Source organism: Larus michahellis, chromosome 1, assembly GCF_964199755.1.
Source record: "Larus michahellis chromosome 1, bLarMic1.1, whole genome shotgun sequence".
In the NCBI taxonomy this organism is placed as follows: Eukaryota; Metazoa; Chordata; class Aves; order Charadriiformes; family Laridae; genus Larus; species Larus michahellis.
Window position 1 is genome coordinate 25,866,345 of NC_133896.1, and position 23,525 is coordinate 25,889,869.

Below are 23,525 nucleotides of genomic sequence, written 5' to 3' on the forward strand. Positions count from 1 at the left end.
TGGTCATATACACTTGCATAAACTGAAACAGTTGCTCTTTGGAAGGCTGATGCTAAGAAAAATTAATATAAATTGTAAGGGACTTCTTGACATCATCCAGTTCAATCTCCAGCAGTGACTGGAAGGAAACCACATTTTTCCATGACCATGTGATATAAAGAAGTTTGGATTACTATGTATTTGTGTCCTAATCCCCCATCTGCCTCTCTTCCCATCTGTTTCCCCTACAACCACTCCCCCATCCATTGCCCGTGGCCCCTGCACCTCGTCTCTGGCTGCTGCAGTCTGGTTCCCCACCAAACCCCCAGCCTCTGCCCTTCTCCTGCCGCTCAGCTTCCTGCCTGCCATTTACACCATGTCTCTTCTTTATTCCCTCCAGCAACATCCTCCTCCCTGGCCAAAAGCAGCGCATACAGGAGTATTTCTATCAGTCTAGAGCTATGCGTCTGCATATAGGTTGGTTGGCTACTAGGAAGGGATGGGCAGACAAGTTACTTTGCAAGTTATGTGCTTTGCAAACCTGCAAAGGGACACGATTTGGCAATGCCTTGCGGATCTACTAAAATATATTGAAATTTGCCAAAAGTTGCTAAAGTCTGTAATTTTAATTCACTGGCACTTCAAAGCCCCCATTCACTCCATGACAGACAGCAATGTGAGTGTGAACCAGAAGCCAAGCCAAGGACAAGTGCCAAGCCTCAGTGATCAAAATTTACTATAAATCAGGGGAGATAAATTAGACTTACCGCTTATCTTACTTTCTCTGGCCAAGGTGGGGCTATCTGTGGCTATTCATACTAAAACGCATGCATTTTTCCATTTTAAAAAGAAGACAATAAACTCTGTTAAAAGAAAAAAAAAAGAAGGAAATGTGTCTAAGCTGAGTGGTATTTCCTGACTGAACATTTACTAATTTACTGTTTAATGATGATTAACATGAACTTAACAGAGCCAAATACAGATACATACATTTTTGATTCACTGTTAGATAAGGAAAAATACTCTGTCGTGCAGAATCTGTGTGAATAAGCAGATCATTGGACAGACAATATGTTTCAGAGAGAGACCAATTGTCTCTTGAAAAAGTTAGTGGCTAGTGCTCTCACTATAATCAAGGCCTGATATCTTATTTACTGCATGCAAGTACATACAAAGTTAACTTCTAAACAAGCCACCACTTTTGAAAGCTTTGTTCAAGTTATTTTCCTTCTCCTGAAGCTTCTGATGCCCAGAAGGCACGAATAGGACACAGCAGGCTGCATTATGCCACCGGTACGTATGGGCCCTACTGACCTATGGGGGCATCATCCTCTTGTCTTAAAGAACTGAGCAGAGATAAACCTGCCATCCATATGGAAGAATCTCCCAAGTTCTCTAAATCAGGTTATGCCTTCAGCTAGGAAATTTACCATGTTTGGTGACCAAGCACAAATTCTGCACTTCTAATGCAACAAATGTGCTTTCAACCCACCTCGGAGCTTGGCTGCCTGATGACGCCCGTCAGCCCTGGGAACCAGGGATGTGCCGAGTCTTTGTGTTGAAGAAACTGGAGCTGTGTCAACGTTAGGTGTTGCCACCAAGGTTTGTATGTGTTGGCTGTGACAAACCCTTCCGAGGAAAGCAGCCAGGCTGTTTCCAGGTGTCACGTGCCAGCAGAGACTTGTAGTCAGTGTAAAGGTCGCTGCCACTTGGTCAGTGGCCGCGAATTGCTGTGAGCTCACTTATCTGTCACACGGTGTGGGGCAATACCCCGATATCACAGCTGTACGGCAGCTCTCCACGCACAGCTCTGCACGCTGCCAGGGTTGCTGGGAGCTGATAGCTCCAACAATACTGCAGCATCGGCAAAAACCAGCTTGTGCCTTGGGAGGCCTGACCCAGCCCGGCCATCCCCGGACTCTTTTCTCTGCCCCGCTCCCTTCCTCCCGGTCCGCAGGCAGCGCTGATGGTGTGAGCTGCCCTGCTCCGGCAGCGGGGAAGGGCTGGATGAAGCCACCATCATGTCCCACTCCCCAGCAAAGCAGTGGTGCCCCAGCAGAGCGTTTGCAGCTTGGGGGCTGTGAGAGTACCGTACCCCCAGTGAGAAAGGACGTGAGGAGACATGTGCACGGAGACCCCAGGCTTGATGCTGGTGGGGTTCTTACACCCTTGGTACAGTGCCCCCTTACTCTGCAGCATCTCTGTGAGGTGTTGTCTCAGCAGATGAGTCTCAGGCTTTCGATAAACTCAGGCTGGCAGAAGAAGGGAGATTAGGAAAAGAGAAATGCCTCTTCTCCCATACATAGTCCTCTGAGATCTCCCCTGCCTCTTGCCCAGAGGTTTAACATTATTGCTCTCCTCAGTGTTATTTTTCATTTTAGTATGTATAGCCTGGAAATACACGTGCCCCTTGCTAATGTAGACCTGGCACACTGAGTTCACAAATGACCACGACGGCAATTAAAGTGCACCCAGTAAGAACACGGTGGCAGACGGAGACCTCACACACACACCCCACAAATGTGTAATGATTCCAAAGCTACACCTTAATATTATCTTTATAATTGCTGCACAACACAGTATACAGATCTGTGTTATCTACGTGCGTGGATAAGTTAAAAAATGGAGAAGTAGGACCTGGAAGGCAAGGAAAGAGCGGATCTGTCACAATCCCTTCTGTTCCTTACCAAAAAACCAGAAGAAAGTTAGCGTAGCCTCCAAGTAAGTTTTCTGGAGCCCATAACTCCGGTGACAGTTGCTGAAGCAATCGCTGAGCACATCTGCTGGCAATCTATGGCTATTGGTGATGTGCTGCCAGAAAGCCAGGGCTGGGGAAGAGAAGACTCACACTGACTTTGGAGTCTGCTCTTCCCCGTGCTCGCAAACCTGGAGGCAGTGTCCTGGACTTACCGATATTTACACCAGTGCTTGAGATCTGCTCATATTTTGGAGGATCCTGGAAGCAGATACAGGTTTCTTCTGAAGCGCTGCTAGCAAATTCTGTTCTGACACGGCCAGTCTCAGTGTAGGTATTTCCTAGAGTTACTCCAGAGAGGTGTTTTTGGCATACCAATATTAAGCAAAAGGTGTCAAGGGAAGGCTGATAAGGCTTCAAAGCATAACTAAGAGGGGTGTGAAAGATGTGGAAAAAAATTCCCCTTTTTAATTCTGATTTCACCCACAACCTACTTACTACTAAAAATTAAAATTAGCAGTAAAATTGTATTTCATAATAGTGCACCTTTATCCCATCAATGAATTTCCCTGGTTGTTTTGAGGAGGATGGGAAATGCTTTAGGAGACGTGAGGTTATGAAAAATGAAAGCTTTCACTGACATAAAATTTGCTTAATGTTTTTCATCATACTTAAAGCAGTATTATTTAAACTTATTGGGTTTTTTTTGTTTTACACTTAAAAGGTATGAGATTGGAGGAGGATTGGTGCTACTGGCTGGTGTGGCAGGACTTCTAGGAGGTAATTATGGACCTTGGTGAAAAAAAGTCGCTCAGGCGTGTGGAAGAGCCCAAGTGACTTTAATGGAAAGGGGAAGTCTGGAAGTTTTTAAATCAGTCTCCTCTGAGTGTAGGACCACCGCTTTGTTGCCGTAAGCGGAAGCTTTATAGAGAGGTTCCTGAGATAAGCGGGATGAGGCACCCTGTGTGCGCACACGTGTGTGTGTGTGTGTGCGGCACAGGAGTGTCACGCTCCCGCCCAGGTGGCTGTACTTTAGGTGTACAACAAGTGGAAGGAGGGGGAGCTGCTCCCCTAAAAGCACTGCAGCTCCGCTCGCGTTCCCGCCCCAGCTGCCGATTTGCGTTAACACTTTCCACACAGCCCTTTCAGAGCAATAATTTTGTTATATCTCGTAATAGTGACACGACTCACGCAGGCAGAGGTATTGCCATCCTGTGATGAGAGAACTGAGATTCAGAAAGATATTTAATTTCTCAGGTGCACACCATCATCAAATCCACTATTAGGACTTCAGTTCTTGACCGCTAATTCTCCAATGAGATGCTTATTCTTTGGGTGAGGATAACAATAGAAACAGAAGAATCTGCTCTGTAACAGTCATAACATAAAGTCGCCGCTCAATTTATTATATTCTCATGCATTGAGGCACAGGTGTGTGTCTAATCCGCAAAGCATTTGGTCCGGTCATCAGACCACTTGCATCATATGTGTGATCTACCTGCAAGGCCAGTTGTGAAAGGAGGAAGTTTAGGAAGAAATGGGAGGGAATGGTATTTTGTTGACAACCACAGCAGTCACTTGTAAGTCACCTGCTCCCTGCCAGGTGCTGGTGACGGGAAAGAACGAATGGCCTAAGTTTTCAAGTTCACAGTCTTTCAAGTGATCTGGCAACACTTAAAAAATCGCAAGCATGGGATCCAAATCATTAATTTCCCACCTTTTCTCCCAATTCCAATGATCTTACCTGTTTCAGTGCATTAATTTAATCTTTTCCACCTCAGCATTTTTCCTTTAGACCCTCAGTAAACCTTGCTTCACGTCTTGCCTGCCTTGCTCCCACTTATTGACAAAATTGCCAATCAAAGATTGACAAAAATAAAATAAAATAAAAATTTGTGCAGTTACACTCTTTTTAACCCAATACCTACATAAAATTGCCTGTTTTCACTGATAATGAGGACAACAGAAGTTAAAAATGAAGGTGCAAGAGACTCCCTAGTAAGAAGGTAATCTGTAACTTCACAAAGGTTAATTTTAAAGTCAAAAGGTTATGGGTTGCCTCGAAGTCGCAGGTTTTATAACACTTCCAACATTTTTGATTGCATTAGCTGATAAACATCAAATCCCTCCTTGAATGTTACTAAATCTTACTAAATCAGTGTAACACGTTACCTGTTTCCTGAGCCACCTTCTTATTTCTTCTCCTTAGTCATCCCCTCCTCCTCTCTTTCTAACATGCTTTTTTTGGCTGGGCCTGCTTCTGGGGTATTTGAACCCACTTAAACCTTTTAGCGCCATTGTCACAGAGAGTCTTTCAGCTTTGGAAATCTCACCCTTGTTATATCCCTGCAGCTGCGCTATTTATCCACTGTTGCACGAGGCAGGGCGGTTGTGGTTTAAAATGCGTGTAGCCACAGGCAAGATGCCAAAGTCTACAGGGTTTAGGCTGTCCCCAACTAATTGAACTCTCTGCTAAACTGGCGAGTTATCAAAGTAGCTGGGGTTTGACATCTCAGCAGCCTTGTAATAGCACGGACCTAAATCATGCGAAATTTAAGGCCAGTGCGGGTAAAAGGGAATAGTTTAGGTTGTTTGGGGAGGTTTTGCGTGGTTTTATGCCCTTCCTACAGGTAGTTTCTTATTGTGCTGATAATTATTTATTTGCACATATATAATAGTGCAAATTATATATGCACAATTGTCTTGACTCTTGTCTTTTGAGATGTTTGAGCGGTTCAACAGCTGCAAAAATCTCCAGTCACCACCAGCGAAAATGGGGTCAGCGTGGACCTTGAGCATCCACGATTTCCCCTACTCATGTGAGCAGAGGAGAGTATCCCTCAGCACGGCACGGGCAGTAGTAAAGATGCCTTGGGATTCATCCCGGAGAGTAGGCCAAGGCACTCTCCACCCCAACCCCGTTCAGGAGCTAGTACAGCCAGTTAGTCTTTGCTAGAAGAGGCAAGTGGGAGGAACGTGATCCGATGATGCCCTGGTGGGTCCGGCTGATGCCAGGACTCCATAAACACCAGCAGCTCTGAAGGAAGGCTCTCAGCTCCTTCAAAGTGCGGTGGCTAATGCTGACCCTGGCAGTGGAGCTGGGCAACTCCCTGCCGTTCCTCTCCTGTCCTACAGAGACAGGGCTGCTTCCCAGAGCGCTGGGAACTCTAGCCGGTTGCAGTTCCTGCGGTATGCGAAAGATTCCCCAGATGAAGCTTAAGGGAGCTCACAAACACAGCTGTAAAATTAAGTGCTGAGGTGCCATAAATATCTGTTTTTAATAGCGCACACAGTATTAAGTTTCCCTCTTGAATGAACGATTTATTTACAGCCTCAACACCAAGTTAATGACTTCTTCTGTCTAGAAATTAGACATATTTTTATAGTTTCAATATGCTCATAGCAAACGCTTTCAACCTTGTTATTGCTCAGAAAATTTAATTATCTCGTGATTCAGAATTTTCCTGCCCTTTAGCTAGTGAAGGACAACAGACAGGACCATCAAGTCTTTTAATTTCTCACTTGCATAAATATTAATCAATTTTATTTCCTAAGTATCCTTAGAAGTTGCTGTAGAATTTGCTCCGTCTCATCACTCTGCTCCAGCTGCACTTGGTACTTTTGTGTGTGAGAGCCTGACAGGTGCTTCATTGCTGTTGCTGAATTTCTCTATATTTCTACAGAAGTGATTAGGAAATAGGTTTGTATTATGATATTTGAGTGTAAGCTATATATGATTACTTAGAATTGCTTTTTAGTGCCACACATCCCATTATCTGTGTTTAAATGGAACATACACCCTCCTCAGGCGCACCCTGGGGGTGTTATCTGCAAGGGTCCCTAGAGAATCCATTCATTCATGGACAAACATCATGATGATATACAACAGGCCCGGTCCAACACCAAAAAAAGAAGGGAAAACGAGCCTGTTTTCTGGAAATGACTGTCACTATCTTCACCTCATCTTGTGTTTTCCAAGGCTTGTAACACTTCTTTAATATCTGTTGGAGCAAAGGGGAGGAAAGTGATAAGGATTTCTATTTTTATTATCAGAAGGCTGGCTTGGTTATCACGAGAATCCAGTGTCTCTGTGCACTTCTTGTCTATCTAACCTCCAGGCTACCCAGGAGACCATATTTGCTGGACAGTAATCTGGGTGATTCATTAGGAAAGATTTGCAGACTGACTTGGTGATAGTTGGCCTGTGTTTTGAAGTACAGCTTACTGGACACGTGTGATTGAAAAGCTTTCATGACTGCAGAGGACGCTTGGGTGTGTGATTCAGATGCAAAAATATACGAAAGAGAACTCAACTTATTTTGGTTTATTGTAGCTGCCACAATTTTTACGTCATTATCATGCTTTTGAAGCACTGGTGTATTATTTTTATTTTTACATTTGATATGGAAAATGCTATCGTTAGCAATGCCAACAAAAATGTCTCCATCAAAGTGCTTCTTCTGGTAAATGTAGAAACTGAGAGGTGAAAATATACTGACGAAGCCAAAACAAAAATATAAACTGAATTTGAAGGACAGAGAGTAAATAGTTTTCACTTACCTTTACCAATAAAGATGACTTGTATTGTTATGGGAACTGGGCACAGCAAAAACTAATGCAGCATAGTTAGAAGGGAAGCTTAAATACAAAATGTTAAGTGAATCATATGTATTCAAAATGGAGAGGAGCATATTCCCAGATCTCGTTATAAAAAAACCCCAGAGCTTGAAAATATTCCATATGGTCTCTATTTTATATCCATGACTACTTTCAAGGAATAAATGGCACTATCTGTACAGTATAAGTAAAGCAGAAAAATAAATGTCTGCTGAATCAAACTATACCAGGCTGTATTTATGTCATATAAACTTAACGGTAAGTGTCTACTGGATCAGATCCCTGCAGCAATATTGGAGGACAAAGTTTCATTGTATTATTTGTGGCTATAGAGGGGCTGTATATTAACTTTAAATTTACCTGCCTTACAAAAATAAGCAAACTGGTTTTAAAAAAAAAATAAAAAAAAATCAGATGTAAAACTACTCCCTAGCTGCAGAACCTGCGAGGCTCAGAAAGTGGCCAGGAGCTATGGAAACAACTTTTTTTTTAATAGAACTAAGCTTTAAGACACTTAAAGCTGTACGCCGAGGTGATGTGTTACAAGGTAGACTGCTTTACAGTGAGACTCCTGAGACCACTTACGCACGTGTGAGTGTGAGAGTTGGTGCAATTTACTCACCCAAATCCCGAATCTGCTGTGTTACAGGAATACAGCTCCACCTATTTAAGTCAGAGGTCTCCACCTCACCAACACAAAACTTTCCTTCCTTTAGTACACTGTCACTGCATTAGGACTGGGTAAAAAGGAGGACATGGCTGTGTAACTACAGCATGTAATTTCACCTATACAGGCGCGGGGGATGGAAGATAAAAAGGTAGGTAGGACAGATTTATGTGAAAATAGAGATTTGACGGAATTCATGTTCTGGAAAGCAAAACAAGGGTGACGAAGGAAGAGAACATGGAAAACTGAAATGCATTCATCTGTTGTCTTGTCATTGCCCAGTATGGCCTAAACCAGGACACCGCCTTACTTAAGTTTTCATCTTCTCACAACTTTTGCTTCTGACAGGTTTTAGTTGCACAGTGGACCCTGGTTGTAAACAGGAGTCTTAGCTCGGGAGAGGCATGCTGAGTCCGGAGGCTCGCTGAGGTCTGGAGGTCGTTGTAAGTCAGCGGTACAGCTCTCTCTGACCTTCTGAGGAAACAAACTGCGCAACTTGCCCCTTCTGCTCGCTGTCAGGACAGCCTGTAATCCTTATGAAAGCGGCTGCAGCATGGAGGCACGCTGCCTCGCTCACAAAGCCTTCACCACTTGTCCACCAAGATAAAGCTGATGGAGACCACAGCTTCACCAGCTGAGAGCTGGACGCTAGTCGGCAGGCTAAGGTGGTGTGTGGGGACTGGGAAAATGGGCTCAGTCAACTCTCCACAGGCAGGGGTAGGGGGAGATGGAAAGCGTGGAACCCCATGCGAAGTAAGGCAAAACGATGGAAGTGGAAAAGAAAGGCTGAAAGGTTTTGCAAAAGAATGTTCGACGAAAGGCAGGGAAAGGAAAAGGCTGGGAATGCCTTTCTGATAAATGGGAATTATCTATTTGCAGGACTCGTCAAGATGAGCCAGGAGAGCCCATGAATTGCTTGCATGCGGTCATGCTCACACAGAGCAGCGTGTGCATCCAAGTAAAGCACATGCAAATCTGAAGAACTTTGGGCTTCTGAGGTTTGTCATTTTCTAGGAACCTGGAAGCCCTTTTTGGGGATCCTTCTAAATAAAAATGTGAACGGTTGGAGGAAGGAATCTAGACATGAGGAAAAGGACACAGGTAGCTTGTCCTCACGTTGGAACTATGTGCAAGACATTAATACCAAACCGCTTTATCTACATTCTTGACTAGTTGGCTATAAAACACTTACGGATACAGGAAGCAGGTCTGTTAACAGCAGTTGAATATGTGGCCGTGACAGGGCATTTGCTTAGATGTTTTCATAGTATTTGTCTCTAAATCTCTCAACAATAATCTGGAAAGGTACTGGGCCCTTCTGCTGGGTATCTTCTTTTCCTTCAAAAGTAATAAGATATCATGTATGAACAAACCAGGATTGGACCTTAGATTTCTGTCTATTGAGCATCGCTTGCACTGCCATTAATATTGTTATGTGGTGAGAAAAAAACCCTGCAAATATTCCATCTGAAACTAAGAAAATAGGGCCAGGTCCCTCAATATTATTACTTAGTGAAAGATTTTAAGACACAAACGGAAAAATCTACCAGGGTTGTGTCACAGCATTTTTACCAGAGCCCTTGTAAATCAAGCCTTGGATTTTCTTTCACTTTATATTGAAGTGAGCTGCCACTTGGACATTAGCCATACTTTTCACTTCAGCAACTTGTCTGTGGCTAAATTACTGTCAAAACCTTAAATGTGCCAATGGATTTTTTTTTGTCTCCCCATCAGTTTTCCTTACCCAGACCTTCTATGTTCTGTGTAGAAAGCCTTTGCCCAGCAGGGGCAGCAACAACCTTGGACCAGGAAACGAATAGTCAGTGTGGTGTTTTCACTTATAAACATCCCAGAAAATGTGTGGCTGGGATGGAGGAAAGCGGCAGGATCATCCCAGCTTCCCCAAGCCCCGGAAGGAGGCAAAGTCCTGGAAGTCCTGGTTATGGTGGAGAGAGCAAGGCTAGGACTTACTTTCCCAAATGGAAGAAATCAAAGGAAGTCCACGGCAGGGAGGGCCTCTTCAGGACAAGAAAAGCCTTGCTAGATGTGCAAGTGCTGCCGTTTGCTGGCCTGCAGTCCTCGGTCACTTTGGCTGTGGAAGCCTGGGGTGTACTGCTGTGCTGACTCTCTCCCAGCAGCTGCAGGACCGTACTCCCTAGTGTTGTGATGGCCGTTCTGTTATTTGGGCACTGACACCTTCTAGGCAGGTCAGCTCACCTGAATTGACCTTCCCACAGTCTAAACGCAGGTTTTTCTGGAGGTTATCAGTCCAAACTTGAAACAACTGTGAACTTGGGGCACACGTAACGATGAAACGGTTGATATTCTGTCCCTCAGAATGCCCCAGGAAAAAAAACTTGGAAAAAACCTAATTGCCCGGGCTGGAGCAGCACTGAAGATGATGTGCCAGATACAAAGTAGGACAATTGCCTTGTGCAAACTGTGCGGCGTTGTCGAGGCAGCCTCTACTCCAAACTGGCTCCTGCGCAGCTGCAGATCACTCATTAAAATGACTTGCATCTCTACTGAATTTTAATTAAGAAAAGCATGAGGAGCAGGTGTTAACTTGATCTATAGACTCATTATAGTCCCTCGGGACTCCCTAGGCACAGTTGGATATAGTTACTGAACATTTAGAAGTTCCTGATTTTGACCCTTTTTGTCTCATTTACAGACTTGTATTTGTAGCAGGTATTTATTCATATTAATTTAACGATATTGCTTTGAAGCCAGACATTCAAACCCCAGGAGCTGCAGGACAAGTCCATCAACAGGACTTCAGCAGGGAAAGATGCAGCTAACTTGCGGAGAGACTGTCAGCTCCTCGTTCGCCTTTCCCCTCTATGTCTTCAGGGATGCTACCATTCACCCACTGGCGTAGCTGCTATCTAGCAGCTGCCCAGCCCAAATCATCTGACATTGCCCTGATTAGTTTACACACCTTAATTCAGCAAGGTCTCTCCTAGCCTGTATTGTTTTGAGTGAAGTGGGTTAGAGAGTAATTGCGTGAGCAGCTGTAAATCATGGCAATGGTGTTGGGGGTGTGTTTGTGTGCGTGAGGTGTGGAGAGGTGCTCAGGGCAATAAATTCTTCATAGAGCCAAAATGGGGTATGTGACCAAGGTATTTGACTCAGGTTTTTAACACCTATTTGATGCTTTTACTGCATAGTGAAGTCAGTAGCCCCTAAAGTACTTAGGCTGACCACGGACTTCAAGCACAGGCGTTAAGAGCCATAAGTTGGAGCTTTCAAGACACCAGCCAGGTACCTATCTCTGATCTGGTTTCTAAACTTGAAAAATAATCTGTAATATTTTCTGGAGTAAAGTACCTGACAGCTTGGCTTTTCTCACGGAAAGAGAGACATCCACCCAGCCCCCTTGTAAGGCAGTAGATTTGTTCTTCATTTTTCCAAATGAAGGGTCTTAAACCTGCATATCCCATACTACCATTAAATGTTCTACTCACCAGTTTACCTGGAGGGCTGTCTTCCCTCTGACCCAGCACACTGTTAAACAATCAAGCAGCTCCAGGAGCAGGTGCTGAGAAGGTACCACCCTAGGCCATGTTGGGGACCATGTCCTGATGGTGGTGGTGGCCTTGTGGTCAAATTCCTGGTCTAAATGATCAGAGTGGGGATGCAAAAACATCTACCTGCACAATGAATCCAACAGTCACTCCTCTGTTGAGTTGACATTCCTCTCTCAAAACTTTAGGCACCTATCAGAAGATTCTGAGACTTAGAATCATAGAATCATAGAATTGTTAGGGTTGGAAGGGACCTTAAAGATCATCTAGTTCCAACCCCCCTGCCATGGGCAGGGACATCTCCCGCTAGATCAAGTTGCTCAGAGCCCCGTCCAGCTTGGCCTTAAAAACTTCCAGGGATGGGGCTTCCACCACCTCTCTGGGCAACCTGTGCCAGTGTCTCACTTACTTTAAGTTCCCTGTACAGTAAGCAATATTGGACAAGTAATAGAGAATAACTCAGACCTTGGTCTTTCTCTGGTGACTATGAAGAAGCCTAGTGTGACCACACTCATAATTACTATGCCTCAGTTAGATATCTAGAGTTAAGGAGGAATCTGGGTTCTGGTGCCTGAAAATAGATAGTCCCTAGAAGTTGTCATCCTGGACTTCCAGGCTGAACATGACGCAACAGGCGTGTTTTGAGTATGTCTGCAGGCTCTGTTGTATGTGTTTCATAGCTGAAGGTGTGCTATTTTGATAGCTCCATCGGGGCTTCAGCGCTGAACTGTTCTAGAGACTGAGGAGCCACGCAGACAGCCAGCATCACGGGGTTACTAGACCCTGACTCCTTGTTACTGCACCGGAATGACGCAACGTGGAATTTAGGGATCAGCAATGGGTGGAGTGGTAAGACCTGTTATGATTTAACCTTTTACCATCGGCAGTAAATCCCTTTGTATGTATGTGTCTTAGAATAACTGGGCAGGACGCAGTGCACAAAGCAAGTTGAAACAGGATTTTACAGTAGCTAATAGATACCATTTGCTGTAAAGAGAGCTTAACAAAGGCCCTGAGATGAAAAAAACCCTATGAGTCCACACAAATCACTTTCAAATTGTAATCGCTCTAGTAAAAACTTTAGTAAAAGACAACATCACATTATTATATACGTGAAGACGTGATTCTGATTCTTTATTTTACCAGGAAGCCAGTTGTGGGCTAGATCATGCTGAGTGCTGCATTGTCTAATGACTTGCAAGGTCAGGTTTTCATGGTTTAAAGTATTTTCTGTCCTATTAAGATAAATAGGGATCAGCAGGTTTCTTTGGATGTGTTGGAGGCATTGAAGTTATCATAACTAAAGCCATAGATGATTAACTGTAAATATACAAAATTTTTGGAGCTGCTATGTGGAAGTAAAAGAAAAAAACCCTGCAGAAATAATAAAACTTCCCTGATTTATAAGACAATTGGACTACCATGCGGGGAGGCTGCATAGTCATTATCAGGCAGAGCAGAAGTATTACTTTAAGCTCCTTAATCCCAGAGAATCATAACGGAAATATGGAAGTTGATAATGAGAAGTACAAAATAAGAGATAAAAGACGTTTTCAGAACATGGCAAGTGAGAAACTCTGCCAAATACAGATCTGGTCTTCAAACTCTGGCAATATCCCAGAGAATTTACTGACTTTAAAGGGCTCCTGACAACTTTCATTTCACCCTCTTGATCTGTAGTGAGCTTTTCGTAACTGCCCTGACTTTGCCAAAAGGTGTCTGAGGCGTTTTGATTCCTCACGCAAGGATTTTAGTTCTGCAGTCTTGTCTTCACCCAGGCTCTGCCTCGCATCCTGAGAGCAGCACCAGGGCCGGCAGCGCTGGTGGACACCGAGCCAGGCCCTGGCTGTTTGGATCGCATTGCCTCTCACTGCTCAAGACAGGAAAAAAATAAATCACGGTATTGAGAACACCGTCTGCCGTGGGAAATTTCTCCCCATAATGAGGTATATGAGGGAAAAGCCTACTGCAGTGACTGTGTGCTAATGCGGCTCATCTCACTCTGTTAGGCATGCAGAGAAGATCCCTCCCTTTTTTTCATGGAAGCAAGCAGTGGGGAAAAAAGTTTGTCAAAAGTCGAGAAAAGACCCCGTTATCTGAGATTCATCTGAAAGGGACTGAATTCTGCTCCTCATTAGAGCAGTTCAATTCTAGAGGAAGTCAAGGAGATGCTGAGTAGGTGCTGTGTTTCACAAAGACTTCAGTTCACATTTCATCTAAACATACACTTTATCTTCAGTTCAGGGCTACTTACCACGGTGTGCCTTGCCAAGGCTGTTGAGCATGTTTGAGGGATTGCAGGAAGGGCTGCCCACAGCTGCCGAGGAGCCGGCCAAGCAGACAGATAAATGAACCTGGAGAAAGGAGAAGTCCATCGCAACGGAAACTGGTGCTGCAGGAGTCCCTGTTATGACCCTCCGGGCCCATCTTGCCCTTCAAGTCAATGACTTGAGAAGTTTTCTGGGACACGTGGCTCTAGGTACTGGCCCAGACCGACACATGTAACACTATTTTTAGTACCACCAAACCACAGGCGGGCAAGGTTAAAACGCATAGCATCTTTTTACTGTGTAGTCAGTGCTTTTCCATTCAGTGAGTAGTGTGAAGGCACCAGTAAATACTGGAGGATGTGTACCAGCACCGACACATAGGTGTGCCTGCATTACACACTGACTGCTCCAGTGTTTTGAAGATTTACATAGGTAAAGTTGGCTGTGCAGTTTGGAAGATGGAGTTTGGCTTGGTAAAGGCAAGCTCCATGAAGAGCGAAGTGCTAGTGCACACTAAGTGCTTACCACAACACAGCTGGTTTAAATCCGATACAGAAAATCACTGCCCTAGAGAAGAGGCATGCTTTACCCATGCTGCACTCAGTAGATCTTTTGCTCTTGGAATTGACAAAAACATAAGGATAACGACATTGATATTTTGCAGGTTCTGCCTGAATCTGCAACAAGCATCTCTCAGATTTCTAAAAGTTGCTTCTAAGATGAAGAAGAAACTTCTCAGGTCCCCTGAAAGAAAGGCTGGTGTGGAATAGAGCAGGTACAGATAGTCGTAACAGCGAGGTAAAACAAGCCAGATGCAAGGCTAGCAGGCAAACAAAAAGGTAAGACTGTATTTTTCATGCGAGCCTACAGAGGCTTGTTTAGCAGTTTGACTCCATGCCAAATAGCTTGCTGCACCTCTAAAAAATTGCTTTACTCTAAAAAAGTAATCTGAAAGATCCCTGGACTGCAGTCAACTTAATATCACACATATCTGCTTCTTCAAAGCATTCTATTTGGCTCAGCATAGCAACAGAAGCATAACTATTAGTGGTTATTTCAACCTTGAGGTAATTGGATGCCCTGCTACCCCACCCACTAAGCAAATAAATTGACTTTGATGTCCCTTTAGTATGTCACAGAATAGAAAACTAAAGGCCTTAGATTTAGCGGTGTGAAAGAGATTATGCTAAAGAATAACATTTTCAAATAGTACTAAGTGCAAAAATAGTATTTGTAGTTCATTCTTTCAGCTCCTTGTCAAGCTGACTTATCAAGGCATTTCCCTACAAATAGGGAAATCTTTTTTTGTTATAGCCATTTATTTCAAAGATACTCAGTGCGAGGGACTTGATCATGGTGGCCATCTACCCAGCAAGGCTAAAAACCAAGTCACTGTGCAACGTCTATGGAGTTATAGGAGAGAGGAGGAGTTATAACTCATTGGACACTGGTACATCATACTGCTATAAGTGTAAAGGGGTGCAAAAATAGCTGAGATTGCTGCTTTGTATGTCAGGGTATTTATTTTTTGCAGCAGAGTTTCAGTCTCTCTACCTGTAGCTTAAAGTATACCCTGGTTCTGCTCTAAACTCCATGTGCTGCTGGGCAGATGTTGGGCAGGAAACACCACTTCTCAGAGTACTTGTTCCCCAGCCTGATTATTTCAATCCTAGCACCAATTCCAGGGCTATTCCTGTCTGGATTAGGAAGTGGAATTCACCTTATAATTAGGCCTTTTGCTGTTTTAATGGTAAGTAATGGGACTAAGGTAAATTTACGGGGAAAAGAATCCTATATTACGAATCAGTCTTAATATAGTAGGAACATTTTAATGCTTATTCAGGCAAAACGTCATAGCAGATGTGATAATTCTAAAGTAAAGCATTGATAGCAACACGTGTGCTCTGACTGGAATTCAGACATTATAGTTCTTTTATTGTCTTAATCTGTAAATTTTCGTGTGTTCAAGCGAGTGATGTTTCCATGTGAATCTCAACTCTCTTCTTTCACATACCTATAGATGCCAAATATATTTGAAAGTTAAATGAAAAATGTACCTTGGTACCTGTTTTAGTCTGCATTCCCTTTGTTTATTCCTAAGATTACATGGATCATATATAGTGTTGGAACAAAGCTTATTCAAAGAACTTGTTTAAATAAAGATCAATTTGCGAATTGTACCAATAACTTTGTACAGACATATATATGTACATAGACATGTAAAAAATAGAAAACACACAGGAAAATTTCAACTTGATACATTTGAAAAATATTAAGATTCGGAAAACATTAAGACATCTGGGTGTACAGCACATGTAAACCATTTTGTGGTGAAACCAGAAGTGATGAATTGCACATTTGCTGATATCAGCTACAATATAAGTGTCAGCTCTTTCCTTTCCATCAATATAGCTGATGCTTCAGCAATAGGCTTTGACTCAAAAAAAAAAAAAAACAAAAACCCAGTTCATGCCTTAAAAACATTTGTGTACAGAACAATAACAGTAACAGCATGTGGATTTAAGTGAGCTACAAAAAAAAAATTAACAGAAGCAGAATTGTAATACACCTATCATTGATCATTTTCATACCAAAGACATCTGGCTGCACATTGTAGCTAGTGATATTAATGACATGATATTAAATCCCTCAACTCTAAGGTTGTGCAGCCCCGGAGTTCCAGACCCAAGATTATATATTACAAAATTTGCATACAATTATATTTCTTAGATAATTATATTGCTCAAATGCTGACATTTTCAGCATTTATGCACAGTTCCTGACCCGTCTTTCACGTAAAGCTCCATGCCAGCGAAAACCTTACATAGAAATTCAGGGACATTTACTGTAAGCATAGCAGCAGCATATCACAGAGAAACAGAAATATTCACACTGTCTCGCTAAATGTAATGTCGTTGTCTAAATTAGAAGCTTTGTCAATATAGCGGAAAGCCTCCTGAATTAGATACGCCAGATCCTCTTTTTGACGATCCTCCAATCAAGTCCATATTGCATGAGAATTTGCCATTATATCTCTACATAGCTTATCTCAAGGAGCAAGAATTCACAATACTTTGGCTGGAGATACAGACTGTGTTGAGTTTAAGAATCTTTGGCAAATACTAATTGCGGTGTTATGAATTTCTAGTCCTACTTCTATACAGGGCAGCCCCTCTGGGTGGTACTAAGGCCAATAAGATGTTGATTAGTTCTGTGCTATAATTTGTTTCTTCCCTAACATTTATTGAGGCTTCCTCTCCCAAAGGCAGTAGAGGCTAGTGGAGGATTAAATACAGAATTGTGAAGGGGGAAGCATGTCACAGAGCTCGGCGGATCCTTCATTAGATTCGTAATTACCTCATTCCGATTCCCTTCTGTAGTGGATGGTGGGAGAGAGGGGTGCCCTGATTGCCAACTTTGTGACTGGATTCATAAAAATCCATAACTGGATAATCTGTAGGGAGAACAGTGTCAGGGGGCTTTGCTCTCTGTCACCATTAACCCACCACCCAGCTGCTAAGCCTGGACCACATTTGGTTTCCCATCAGGGCACCACAGCTGTGAATGAATGTGCCGTCAACGTGATGGCAGGGGATCGGCAAACTGGTGCCCCCTGCAGTGGTGGAGCCTCTCCGTGGGGTTTCACCCAGACTAGATCTGCAAACACTGGTGATGTAGCTGGGCTACAGCATGAAACTAGTGCTCAGAGAAGGTCTTGTCCCTGCCAAGCAGGAGATGCAGGCAGTATATTCTGCTCCCATCACATTGCATCACACACTCATCATGACAGATTAAAAACCAGTCCCCAAAGTTCTTATGTGTTTTTGCAAAGGGGATTTTTCTTCTGTGTGTGGTACTGACTTCACAAATTGGCAAGTATTTTATATACAATCATTAAAAAAATGGCACTTCCATGTGGAAAGAAGACTTGCTTGGCTTACAGGCCAAGGAAGATGCTGAAGCACATATCTAGGAAGTCTTCCTGCATATGGCTACTCTCCTAAACTGGGACCATAAATAAGGTTATTCATTATATTTACATGCTACATTGAAACGGTTATAATCGGTCCCAAGTTTGAGTAATCTATCTCTATATTAGCTTTAGAACATGCAAAAAATAGAGTAGACATCTGTTCCATCAAAGAAGGGGTGTGTTTTCACTAAAAACACTAGAGTTCAAAACTTGGCGTCATCAGTAAAATGCTAATAGACATTTTCAAATTGTATAAACCAAGTGTCTAAATAGAGAAGTTTTGATATTGAAAGGAACCCATCCATATAAAATAGAACTCTTTAAAATGGAATGTAGCCAGTTTCTAAATACATTCAATCATTACAGTGTCTCTATAAATAGAAAACTAGATAGCGCTGAAGAGCTAAAGCAGTCCTTTCCAAATCGTTCAAGTGTATATATTTCTTCCTCTTTACTATCATTAATACACAGTTGCTTGAGCTACAGCTGTTCTAGCCTTTGGCAACAGTTCAAGTAACTTCCCCTCTTCTCTCCTTTGCATCCCTCCATCTTCCATTTTGACACCACAGAGTTGCCAGGGCATATCTCGATTCCATAAAGTTTTAGGAAAAATGACACATGTCCCAAACTCTGTTGATGTGTGCGCAGCCAATCAAGGAAGCATGTCATAAATAGCGTGTCATAAATTCACCACGGTCCTTCGATTGTCACTCAGGTAGTGGCAGATCCCTAGTCCCAGCCCTTCATCCAAGAGACGCTATGTGCTGACAAGCTCCCTCTTACTTGCACAGCCTGCTGAGAAGGATTTCAGAATAAACTTGATTTATTGGACCTCGGACATGGTATGGGGACTGAGAATTTGTTGCATAGTCCTGCAGTTGTGATGGTTTGCTTTGACTGCGGAAATATTTCCCCAGTGTATAGTGCCTTGATAACGTCATTGTTATGTGCGGACTTTCTTCAGAGGGATTGGATTTCACCACCTGCAAAAGAAGTGACATATGTGAGCGCTTTCTGCCTACACCTAGAAGGACACACAGCTGTGTGTACAGAAATGCTGAGACAGTTCTCCACAAAGCAGGTCCTGACATTCATACCTTGAGCTGCAAGTTGCTCACAAATAGTATTTTAGTAGGCCAACTTGGTACATACTAATTAAAGTGCAAAATATTATTCACTTAAGCATTGAAAACTAAATGTATAGGCCTATTATACTCACTTGGTTGGTTCTGTAATGCCTTTGTATATTAGACTCTGCTCTCTTCATTAGGGACAATTTACCTGAACAACAAGATTCATACTTAACAGCTTGTCTGTATATTTACCATGGGGAAAAATAAACTCAGGACAGCCCTGACTTGCAGGAAGGTTTAAATACTGCTCTGATCCCAAGGACTGATCCCAAGGACTTGAGGAACATATGCTCTGTCTCAGCTGTGAGCCCTGCGAGAATGTCTCACTCTCAGGTCTTGATGCAAATCTGTCCCAGCCCCATGTTGAGATGGAAACACTCATGTGTCATTTTTCTCCAAGAAGGCAGTTACGGTGCAATTCAACATCCCTCTCCCTGGGGCATCACACTGACGTAACCACAATGTGGTTCAGTAACTTTTAGTGCAGTAGAATGGTCCTCCTTGGACCCCCAAATATGTATAAAGCTCTGTAATTACCATGTTCAATTTGTATGTAATAAACAAATGTCCGTGAAATTAATGAGAGGGAAAGTGAAAGGTATGGTTGTCAGGAGCCTAACGACTGGGGGGTGTGTGTTCTCCTATAAGATGCAGAAGGTCTCACCTCAGTGAACACACAGTCACTGATGAAGCAAGTCCAAGAGAGGCAAAACCTCAGAACCTTGCACAGATGCAGGACAGAGGACCCCAACCCGAGCACTGGCACATCCAGAGGTAGCAGAAAAGGGACCAAGTGGTTAACTTAGTTTTAAAAGAGTTAATATATGCTGACTTGATAGCTCTGATGCTCATCAATTTTCCTGCTATATCAACCACAGCAGACACTTGAAAAAGCAGACTTCATTAATTAATGCATATATTTATGCGGAAGCATATTTGCTTTTTAGAAATATAATGCGTATTTACTATCACTGAACAATCAGAAACAATGTTCATATGTAGTGAAGCTCATAACAAATGAAACAACTCATACAAAATTAAATGTGAGTGAAGGAATAACATGTGCAAAGGCTTGAAAGACTGGGCAGAGAGGCTATGAGGGAGCTGGCAGAACTAAAAAAAGACCAGGAATTATCCATGTAGAAAATTAATATATCCTCTGATCAATTTGATACAGCTAAGCCAAGAACTGTTATTTGTTTTCATGCAATTACTGCAGGTTCATTTTTCTAAATTAGTGCCTTAGATCTTACAACTATTTCAAAACGATGCCACCTTGAACCAATCACCCAAACTGCATTCCTGTTAGGCATAATCTCCCAGGAATGCAATCTAATGTTCATCCAGCAGCCAGCCACTAATTAAGGCACCAAAATCCCAAGGTTGCTAGTTTCTATGACCATGATTTCATTGCCATTAAATTAGGAAATAAATCTGAATAAAAAAATAGGTTCCGTAAAGGTCTTTATAACTGTTGGCCAATCTATTTCTCCATAAGCATTTGTGAAGAATGAGGTAATTAAAATTCAGGTTTGCATGTGTGCGTAGATCTGAAAGTATGTTTGGGGCAGAAAGTGACAGAGTTATGCAAGATTTGTTGTCCCAGATGATTGATAAATTCCCTTTGTGAGTCCAGATCCCTTGGCAATCTGAACGAAGATTGTAGGATCTACTGAGCTGCAGATTTCTATGCTATCAGGGTGACGCAAGGGCCCTCTGAAGTGGGTTGGTGGGAACTCAAATAATTGATCAGGACAACCAGGGAAATAGGTTTTTGTTTGGCCAGCTAGTGAGAACTAAATGAGAACTGCTGAATGCATTTCATTTCTTGTTTTCTGACTGCAAAGAATGGCCAGCCCTCCATTCCCACACGGCCGTGCTTTAGCTCAGATGGCATTTACAGTTTACTCCTAAACTCTGGGAGTTTAGGAGGTCACCGTTTAAGAGAAAGAAAGTGAAAGTACAAAGCGGCAGATTTAATCCATCTCATCTGGTTTCATAAAACATGAAAAGTGCTGGGGTTTTATGCAGTGTTCTTGGCTCCATCCTTGGAGGCAAAATGCCATTTTCCTTGCACTAACTGCTTCAGCACCTGATGAAACTCCACTGGCCAGGATGCAGAAATAAACTGATGACAAAACTGTTAAAACTAACGAGGTATCAAAAGCATTCAAGGACTTTCTTTTTGCTTTCCTCAAGGATCAAATCTCATTTTGGGGGGGCTGATGGATTCTCCTGGGCACATCTATGCCTCTTTCAGGCACAATGCCCTCTTAAGCCTCATTAACAACAGCTCCGTGAGCCAAATTCTATCAGGGCTCCATGAGCCAAATTCTGATCCTCACCAAAACACGTACTGTCTGTTGAGATTCCTCCGGCAGAGAAACAAGGCCAAATCTGCACGTGAGCTCATACAAAATGATGGAGGACTGCATGAAAAACGCTGATGACCAATCATGCCCTGCTGTTTTCCACCCAGTTCCATACAAAGCATCTGACATATTTCATTTTGAAGCTCTCCATTTCACTCAAAAGCTCTGTGGAAATGGTGAGCATCAGCAATGACCCAAGAAGACACCAACATCTGGATTCTAGACAAAAAAGGGTCAATATAGCTGTCTGGGTAAAACGGAGGGGGGCATTTACTCCATGGGACTATTTATCCATTGCATAAATACCTGCTTGGTGACTTACTCCCCCTTTTCCAGGTCCATTTGGACTGAGCTGTGTTCGTGCCTCTCTCGTCTACTGAGCAGCGTAGATTAAAGGATTGGTTAACTAACCGTGCCAGCTGTGTTTGGTCCCAAAGCAGGACAGAGGCTATGGCAATGGGCTGAAAACAGGTGAACTGCTGAGGAGCCTCAGGGTGGAAACCAGCTGTGAGGTTGACACACAGCACGTGAGGTCAGACGGGTCTGGTAATGCTCCCAAACCTGTGCTCAGTCCCAGTGAGAGTGAGAGACTGTGGAAGAGAGTCCCAACCAGTGACAGCTCATTGTCTCCCCACTCTCTTTTGGGAATGCATTTGTTGTCCAGTAGACTGCCTCTGACATTGTATATCTGTCTGCGATATTTAAGGAGAAAAATCACAGCCTTATAGTTATTAATTTTTCATTCTGCTTTACGTAAAGGTGACTGCTGTGGCTAAGAGAATTAAATATAATCCACTGGCTACAAGGAAATAGTTAGGCTTGCTATGCTAGTCCTTGGCCAGCAGACACCGCAAGGACACTCCGGAGCCTATGCTTGAATTTTACTATCATCACCACTGAATTTCAGTTTGTTTAAACTACTCCCAGGTTTAATTAGGCACAGTATATTTTGTTTTCCAGTGTATGCTGTGGGTGTCTGATGAAGGAAACCTTATTTTTAGGTCTTTGCTTTTTTTGGATGTTGAAGGAAAATATATCACAGCTGTCCTGACATTTCTTCACAGCAAAAATTAGTGCTTCCCCTTCATTCTTGGTGTCATGGCCCACCTTTGTACCTGTGAAGCTCTGCGGAGCTTCTGTGCTAACCCTGCACACATCCATGTCCTGGGAGCAGGCTTGGCGAGGAGCGAGGCTTACAGAGAAATAGGCATGACTTGGCAAAATAAGCAAAGGGGTTTTATCCTTCTCTTGAGAGATTCAGAAAACATTTGGTGGTCTCTCTTATTTGAAGTAATGTGTTTTGACAGAAAACAAATTCCTAAATTCATGCTGGAAAAATGCTAGCATTTCACTTCTGTGGGTCACAGTCTTTTTTAATATTTATGCACTTTTGATAACTCTAATAAAAAAAGTTCTAGGATTTTCTCTGTAAGAGCTAACTTGTGGAGTTCTGTTCTCTAAGTGACACATCCAATTACCTGTGTCATTATTTTAGTGAGTAACCAAACTCCTGAGATTTCTTCCAACTAGTAGCTTCTTACTGGCTCAAAGCCCCCAGCTGACTGTGAAACACCATAAATTCATTAACTCTTGGTTTCAAGCAGACATCTTTCATTGCATAGTTTTTTTTCTCCAGTTTTAACTTTTTGGTAACAATTTCTTCTCATTCTATATTTCATTCTATGAAAGAACTTGCACCTGTCATCTCTCTTTTGGAGAGGAGGAAATGCAATCTTCCTGAAAGATATGACAGTTCAAGTTTTACGGTCCTAAACAGCTTTTAATGGGATAAATTGTGGTAGTTTCCCAGTCTTTTTACAAGCAGACAACCCAGATTCAGCTCATAAGAATGAAGATCCTTGTAGCATCACAGGCAACGTCTTCCTGTCCTAAACATGACTTTTTCTATAGAGGTACCAGAAGGCCTCTCTGTCCCTAGATCTAGCAATAAATTACAGCACGGGGTTACTATGAGTGCATGATTCCAGTTTTCACTGAAGAAATATTTTTTACTGGGAATCAGGAGCTAAGCATCTGGAAAGATATGAGTCTCCTTTATTCCCCAAAGCTTTTTCTGATTTCCAAAAGGAGTAATGTAATATTTGTGGGTCTTCATTAGGGCAATGAAAGATGTGTTTGGATTCTCAGCAGACTGACCACTCAAAATGGGAACCCGGGACCTGTCCTTTTGTACAAACAAGTTGGTGTCATGGGTACGAGGAAGGACTTGGTTGGAAGCTATAGGAATATTCTGGTGATCTCGGTGACAGTTCTTAAACGCTATACAAGAAA

General features: G+C 42.8%; 1 protein-coding gene across 3 annotated transcripts in view; it reads right to left on the reverse strand.

Annotated features, from left to right (window-relative positions):
- Nucleotides 1-15,997: 15,997 nt before the first annotated feature.
- The window catches only part of CPED1 (cadherin like and PC-esterase domain containing 1), a 151,130-nt gene continuing 143,602 nt past the window's right edge, over nt 15,998-23,525 (reverse strand). For all 3 annotated transcript variants that reach the window (XM_074599241.1, XM_074599053.1, XM_074599154.1), the window contains one exon: nt 15,998-18,711. In XM_074599241.1, coding sequence (XP_074455342.1) covers nt 18,508-18,711 — 204 coding nt within the window. In that variant the 3' untranslated portion in view covers nt 15,998-18,507. The remainder of the gene's footprint in view (nt 18,712-23,525) is intronic.